Source organism: Cynoglossus semilaevis, chromosome 5 (assembly GCF_000523025.1).
Source record: "Cynoglossus semilaevis isolate Cse_v1.0 chromosome 5, Cse_v1.0, whole genome shotgun sequence".
In the NCBI taxonomy this organism is placed as follows: domain Eukaryota; kingdom Metazoa; phylum Chordata; class Actinopteri; order Pleuronectiformes; family Cynoglossidae; genus Cynoglossus; species Cynoglossus semilaevis.
The window spans coordinates 274627-283096 of NC_024311.1; the positions used below are offsets into that span (position 1 = coordinate 274627).

General features: G+C 37.6%; 1 protein-coding gene across 1 annotated transcript in view; it reads right to left on the reverse strand.

Annotated features, from left to right (window-relative positions):
* Positions 1-8470, reverse strand: part of katnb1 (katanin p80 (WD repeat containing) subunit B 1) — a 28958-nt gene that overhangs the window by 5535 nt on the left and 14953 nt on the right. The window contains exons 8-16 of the mRNA XM_008309869.3: positions 6867-6982; positions 4682-4753; positions 4462-4612; positions 4184-4374; positions 3079-3227; positions 2861-2911; positions 1619-1683; positions 523-741; positions 289-438 (exon numbers count right to left, since the gene is read on the reverse strand). Coding sequence (XP_008308091.1) covers positions 289-438; positions 523-741; positions 1619-1683; positions 2861-2911; positions 3079-3227; positions 4184-4374; positions 4462-4612; positions 4682-4753; positions 6867-6982 — 1164 coding nt within the window. The remainder of the gene's footprint in view (positions 1-288; positions 439-522; positions 742-1618; positions 1684-2860; positions 2912-3078; positions 3228-4183; positions 4375-4461; positions 4613-4681; positions 4754-6866; positions 6983-8470) is intronic.

The window sequence follows — 8470 nt, forward strand, 5'->3', positions numbered from 1 at the left end:
TGATACTGTAGATAGTCGTTGTGTTGGAGGGGAAAAGGTGTGAGTGTAATGATAATATAAATAAATTATATAATTTGAAAAAGTTTGGTGAGCCAGATTAAAAAGCCGAACAGGCCGCCTCCAGCCCCTGGACCTTAGTTTGCTAGACAATAATCTAGACAATAATTTTTTTTATATGATGCCAATAAATGTTTAGTAAAAGTAAGTGTGTATTATGGTGTGAATCACAACCCATCAAAAATAAAGAACGCAGAGCAGCTTAAAATTTCAACCTTTTTTTCGTCTTACCTTCACGTCCTCCCTAATCCAAACAGCACGCACCGTCTCCAAGTTCTTTAGTCGGCTGCTCAGCATTACACACATGGTGTCGTGACCTTTCTTGATTTGAGACAAAGCCTCATCATCAGTCAGGGCCGCCCGTTTGTTGTTGGGGCAAAACTGATTACAAAAAAAACATTCAACTTAATGTCTTTCAATATGGTTTGACGATTTGATTTTTTTTTTTCATTTTTGAAGACTCACCAGCAGGAAGTCAGCTACATTCAATCCAATGGACTCGTTTCTGGAACAAGGAATGATATTGGTTTGAGTTGTAGGCCTGGCAGTGATGACGGCAGGTTGAGGAGAAGGAGGAGGGTAGCAAGACTTGGGGCCAACAGTGGAGGAGACTTGGGGGTGCACACTGGAGATGACTGTGGGTTCCACTCTTTGGACAGGAGTAGAGGACGCTATTGGAGGAACCTTCAAGACACAACAAAATGACCAACCAGATTGACAAGATGTTATGGTAAGGTTGCCCAAAGAATTTTTTTTTTTCAGGTCGCTGACAGAAGAAATGTGTAATTGAATATAATTCTATATCAGGCATCTAAGAGGCTTCTTTAGTTCGTATTGTCTCACGAGAAATAGTCCCTCCAGTTTGGCTTTCTACCTCTTTAGCTAACTGCAGTGAACTTGCATGGCGGTTTTCTTCCATCTTTCTCATCATCAGGGAGACGTTACTGTCGAGATGTTAACTTCCAGGGGCGGCCTGGACGTCTCTGAGAGAAGGATGCACTTCCATTTTCTTTCATTTTTGGGGCCACTTTTGCAACAGTATTCTGTTTTATGTTTAATGATTTGCTGACCTTCTTGTAGCCCTGGCTGTTCTTATGTAAATGCAATGTAAATGATTTTCTTTCTCAGGTTTTGGGAAAATGTCCCAAAACCTGAGAAAGAAAATCATCGATCTTCGATCTGTTGCCATTGCTGACAGCATGTAATTATGCTCTTTTATAGTCACCTGCCTCTCTTCGATGTGTTGCCATTGCTGACAGCATGCAATTATGCTCTTTTATAGTCACCTGCCTGATGGACACACTCTTAAGTGAATCATTTCATGTGGTTGAATTATTGCCAATTAGAATCGTGGAGTCTTAAGTTTGGCTTTTCTCCAAAGATTCAAAGAATCAATGGCCGACAATTAGGGCAAATATTTTGAAGTGTATCGTTCTACAGTAAATGTTGATTCTGAAAGGAAACTAGAGGTTTTCCGACAAATCTGGTGGTGTGTACTCATTTGTGCCCGGGCATGAAAGAGCTGCACAACCTCCAATAACTACTGCTGCATTGCACTGACCTGCATCTTTCCGATAAACGGCGACATCACGTCGCTCAGTTGGTGGCCAGTTGTTACGAATGTCTCTGAAATAACGAGAAGGATGACACATTGATCACAATTCCTAGCCGGCTTTTAGTTTGTCGTCTATACAGAAGTAAACAATAAAAGGAAAACATTTTTTTTTTTTTTTACATAGTTATGGTGTAAAACTACTTAAATCCCTCCGACATACAACCTATGTTATTCCAAAATATATTTCAAATGTTTTTGAAGACACCGTTTTAGACAATAAAAAGGTGCGAAATATTTGTCCTTAATACCAAAAGCAATACCACTGGGAACACCATTTTTGTTGAATTAGGTCTGACAGCTGTTTTTAACTATTTTTTTTTTTCGGTGCCGAATTCAAAACTCATCTCAGTTTTTCTCTATCACGTCACAAGTTTTTGAACTATACCATCCCCGTTTTCTTAAAAATGTTATGGCAAGACATGTTATGCAGAAATCCTACTATGCTAGCTTTCTACAGCTAATCGGTGGAATTTTGCACATCTGGAGGGTAAGCTGTGGAGACAAAAAAAAATGTATGTGCTAGAAAAATAACTGACTACTATTTTTGGAATCGGCATGCAGCATCAGCATTTTCAAATTGTTCCCCGGTTTAAAGTTTCCATCATTTCTGCTCCACTGTGATGTGTGGCGTTAAGAGAAACAGCCACCTGACTGAAGGTGAAAAAAAATACTTATGATCAAACTGAAAATGTCAAACATATTTCCAAAGTTCTTTTTAAAACCTATGTGAGATTTTAAAGTGTGTTCCTATTTATAAGAAAACTGAGGATGATAAAGAGAAGCATGGCTCGCCTACAGTGGATCTTTTTACCCTTTTCCCCTTAATAACCAATCAATCTGACTGAGCAGAAACAACTACATGCTGAATTTCCCGGACTATATGTCATTCTGGAGTATGAGTTGCACCAGCCAAAAAAAATGCAGAACGAAGAAGAAAAAAAACACATATAATTCGCTTTGGAGTATAAGTCGCGCACAAGTGCTCTTTAGTGGCTGTCAGTATCAAAATAACAAACACGGAAATCTTCAGTAGTAGTAGTGCGGGCTTGTTGATTAAGGAAGCGGACAAATATTTCACTTTTTTTTTTTCAATATTATTATATATTTTAATATATAAGTCGTACCTGCGTATAAGTCAGATACTTGTCTCAGCTAAGTGACAAAACCGGCCATTTATCTAGTTTTTACCGTCTTCTGGAGGAGCAGGAAAAGGTTCAGACATCTTGGGTGGAGTCCGAGCTGCATGAGAAGTTTTTGGAATTAAAATACTTTAATTAGGCTTGGGGACATGTGTTCAAAACACTTGAAATACTATAAAATCCCTTGCTCGTGTGATTTATCGTTGACAATCGGACTGTCAAACCAAAATAACGTCGGCAGAGAAAGAGAAAAACGATTCAACATACAGATGTGGTTCTTGGGTTGAAAGATTTCCTTGTGGTCTTCAGCGTTATGTATCTCCGCCGACGACGTTTTCTCATCCGCCTCATCTTCACTGGGACTTCGCCGCTCACCATCAGGGCTTGGTCGATCCGTGTCCGCCCTTTGCTTCACGCTGACAATATCAAAGCATGTGACAATGGGAGAAAATAAAACCATAATATCTGTCTGACAAAACTGCGGTTTTGGTTTAGCCATGGATTCATTTATGAACGATCAGAATTATTGTTAATTCATAATTAAAAAGAAAGCTGCATTTAACGGACAATTCTGGGGGTCCTATTGAAATATATGCACTTGTGACAGGTTGTTTCCGCGCACCAAGCCCGCGCTTGGCATTAAAAGGCAAGCACAATGTTACAAGGACGCTGCTAATGAAGTTGCATACACAATGGCTTAACTTTATTATCCATCCATCCATTCATTATTGTCCGCTTATCCAGGACCGGGTAGCGGTAGTAACGGTCTGAGCAGGGACACCCACACTTCCCTCTATTATATTTAGAAAAAAAAAACGTAAGTTTTTAATGCCGATTGTTGAAAAAAAATTCAGACATTTAACCGGATCTGTGGTGTAAAAAAGATTGGGGTGGGGCTAAGTGGTGAAGGTCATTTTGCAAATCTTCATTCGGATAGAAAATGGAAGGCGTGGCTTGTGATATCAGTACATATGAGATGATTGTACAGTAACGAAATCACAAATTATTCTAGGCTATGCTCTCCATCTTTTTTTTTTTTCTCTGTCTCTAAAGCAGGTTCTCCGCATCCATCGTGGCCTGGATCATTTTTTCGGGTGCAATGCTTTATTAACATGTCAAAGTAATGATCTTTAGAACGCAGATCTGGCCGACGTTTTGTGCTCGTGTTATCACAACATCCTGTTTCGGCCGTGCCGTTTCTGTGGTAAAAGTATTTTTGGTCGAAAATATCATCGATCATTTCTTGCCAAAAAGTTTCTGGTGGCCGAATATTCTGTGCATCCTTGATGATTACAAAGGGGCTCTTTTATAATCCCTTAATATTTATTTGACACAATCAGAGAGTCTATATTTTCCGGCCTGTATAACATACCTCTGCGAGCCACAAGTAGTTGTTGGTCTTTCATAGCTCTTCCGCAATGCAGCCCCTTTTACATCTTTTGGTTCAGCGAGAGGTTCATTGTTCTGGACGATTCCTTTGATGACAGAGCCGCTGCTCTGTTTTATTCTCTTTAAATCAACAACGTACGAGGACACACTGGACAGCTGGTGAGACACACCAATCTATGGAACAACATAGACAAATGCAAAAAGGTCAGGCATAAAAAAAAAGTGAGACTTTTAAGTCATGTATAATTGGGAACTACATACCAGTTGCTGGTTGCAGACTGCCAGATCTGAAACTCTGCCCCAACCCACATTTACAACGTCAAAGCAGCGGTCAGGCTCCCAGCCAAAGACGCGCAGAGAGTCTTTGGATCCACTGTACAGGCAGCTACCATTTGGGCTGAAAGATAAACACCTGGAAGCAAAGGAGACAGGTCAAGGGTCATATCCAAGTTGCCAAGTTTTTTGAACGAGCAACACTCACCTTATGGGAGAAATATCGCCCTCCAGTGAACCAACCATGACAAATTTCTCCAGATCCCACAGCTTGATGGTGCTGCAATGGGGAAAAAAAAACACAATTAGTTATTGTTGGTTGTTTCTGATTATATGTTTTGTAGTAGGTACATGATTCCTTATTTAGGTTGATGCAATAAAAATGAGTCTGTCATTAATAACAATCAAGCTAGCTTTATTTTGTTGAGTGAACGCTAATGACATGGCGCTACTGCTCATTGGCACCTTCTTTTAATTTAACTGTTTTAAGATCAGAGGTGATTCTTGCAACAATTGCAGCAGCGAGATAACTTCAATCTTTAGCAGCTAACCTAACCAGGTCCACTACGATTGGTCCGCTAACATATGCTCCTTGTCAAGCAAAGGTACACTGCCTGGCCAAAAAAAAAGGTCACCACCAAAAAAAAAGGGTCATACACTATATATAATATTTCGTTGAACCGCCTTTAGCTTTGATTACAGCACGCATTCGCTGTGGCGTTGTTTCGATAAGCTTCTGCAATGTCACAAGATTTATTTCCATCCGGTGTTGCATTCATTTTTCACCAAGATCTTGCATTGACGCTGGTAGAGTCTGACCGCTGCGCAAAGCCTTCTCCCGCACACCCCAAAGATTATATATATATATATATGTATATATATATATGTATATATATGTGTATATATATATATATATGTACATATATATACATGTATATATATGTACATATATATACATGTATATATATGTACATATATATATATATATATACACATATATATACATATATATATATACATATATACATACTGTATATATATATATACAGTATGTATATATGTATATACACATATATATATGTATGCTCACGCAATGGTGATGTATGTTTATGTCTGTACATGTGTATGCATATATTGATGTATATGTGTGTAGGTATATATATATGTATGTGTGTACGTGCATATGTACAGTATATGTATAGTGCAGGGGTGGCCAACCAGTCAAGAGGCTAAGAGCCACAATTTTTACCGTGTTACTGCAAAGAGCCGCATGATATACATATATGGGCACACATAAACTGCTCCATCCCTTTAAAAAATAAATAAATAAATAAAACTCTTTTAAAACTTCCTGTATACATGACTTCATCTTTGTCAATTGGGTTTTCCCTAAGTAATTTGCGTCAACGCCCATTGGCATGAGAGTAAAAAAAAACACAAACATAAAATTTCATATGAACGTAAGAGCCGCATGAAACCGGGCAAAGAGCCGCATGGTTGGCCACAGGTTGGCCATGCCTGGTATAGTGCATATATGTGGATGTATATATATGCATATTTATAACTTACATGCATATATTTAAACTATTTATACACCTGCTCACATAGCACCCTTATAATTATCCTAGTTCTGTTTAAATTAGTATTGTGTAGTAATTGTTAACAATGGTATAATTGAACTATAATAGTAAATAATAATTGAGATCAGCCACAATATACACGGCAACAATAATCACCTACTAATCTACTGATACTACTAACACTTTCTATCTACTTCTACTAACCTAATCCACTAACATCCACTTTTCAGGTTTCCAATATTCACTGACAGTGTGCTGCTACTCTTGTTTGTATTTTATTGTACTTTATTTTATTGTTTTTTAACCTATCTGTGTGTTTTTATTTTATTTTATATTGGTGCTGTACTGCTGCTGGAGCCTAAATTTTCCAAAGGGAACTCAAAAGGGATTAATAAAGTGCTATCTATCTATCTATATATCTAGCTCTTTACTGCTTCGGAGCCCTGACAGTAGTTGGAAAGCACAGGGGAGACTTGTTAATCCGCTCCAGGGCCGAAGCTTACATTAGCTATAAGGCTAACTCCCCTCACTTTTGTGCTTGTCCGCAGCAGAGGTAAACAGAAACAGTAACAGCTCTTGTATAACCAACTCACGCTTCAACGTGACAGGGCTCCAATTGCTCTCACCTTTCGCACCCCACATGCACATATACACACACATTCACAGCCGTTCACAGACAGACATACACTACTAGTATAACACACAGCAGCCTACCAGAAAAGTCATTGATCGCTAGCGGCGTGAACTTCGTTTGCCCGTATATTTCAGGCAATAAACGTTATTCATGTGAAAAGTTTACGTGATACGTCATACCTGTCACAGCTCCCCGATGCCAAAAGATACTCATTAGGATGGAACTGCACAATATTGACAGCTGCAGTGTGCGACTTGAACTCTGTGATTGTCTTTCCCTGAGTCAGGTCCCACAGCTGAAAATAGGATGCGAGAATGAAATGCAGGTGTAAATACTCACACTGTGTTTGCAGTGAGTAATTTTATCAAATTAGGCAGAGATGTGTTATGCAATCTATTTGACCTGTAACAATATCTCAATGTCAGATTTTGCCGTGAATATTACTGTTCAACCGCAGTTTAAAATCTGCATGTTTGTACCTTGACAGTGCAGTCGTCTCCAGCAGAAGCTAACCACTTCCCATCTGGACTGAAGGCCAGACTGCGCACTGTCTGGGTGTGACCCTGAAACACACAAACAATTTTGATTCTTAAACAACCACATAAAAAGAACAAGTACCAGTGTAACATTACAATCTGTCCACAAGGTCCAATTCAATGTACACCTGTGAGTATCTGAAAGACTTTTTAAAAAGCAACCTTATTTTGCTCCGTCGTGTTTTATCAAATGTCACTTCCTACCTATCTAAATCAAATCGGAATGATCACCTAGCATTAGCATTATGGCTAATCAGTTAACAGTCATGTGGTAAAGGTGTATGTATACCATAAACCAGTGTTTTTCAACATTCATCATAGGGTTGCCTGCAATATAAATAGGGTTGCCAGAAATGTCTAGTAATTGATAAAACAAAATACTGATAAAAAATAATTTTTCAAATCATATATGATTTAAAAACACCACACACGATCTTAAACAACTGCATTCGGACATTTAGTACTGAACATATAATGAAATTGCTGTTCCGAACAACCAATGATACATAAAGGAACATCTTGAAAATGATCAGGGGTGGCCCAAACTTTTTCATACCACTGTAGTTCGATAGATGGATAGTTCAAATATATGAACAGTATAAATAGTTGAGGAATTAAATAGTTAACTTAGATAAAAAGTTAGCTATATAGGCAATTCCGGCGGATGTCGACCAGATTTATACAAACATTATTACTAAGAGCTACTATCCATATATAATATAATATTATATAGGACAGATATTAGTAGTATATTTATAACTAGCATATAAGTTATAAATATGCATATATATATATACATACAGTGTACATACGCCCACATCCACATATATGCACTATACATATACATATGTACGTACACACACACATACATATACCTACACACATATACAGTACATCTAAATATGCATTTGAATTTTATTAATTTGGAATACAGAGACATTGACCTCAATTATGTTTTTGCTGTATTTTATTTTATTTACTAACCCTAACCCTAAAAACACAAAAAAGAATTGTATTATATACTGGGATATGCAGAAATATAGATTTAATTTAAACTTAAATATGAATATAAACTTTTACTAAAATATGTAGGAATGTGCAGAAAATAAGTTTAAATGTACAATTTAATTCAATTTCAATTTCATGTGATGCAAAAAGATCAGAATTAGTCTGAAAGGTCAATTGCTTTACAGAGTATTTAGGTTGTGCATGTCTTGATATGTAACTAAGTAAAGTAATTATTAATG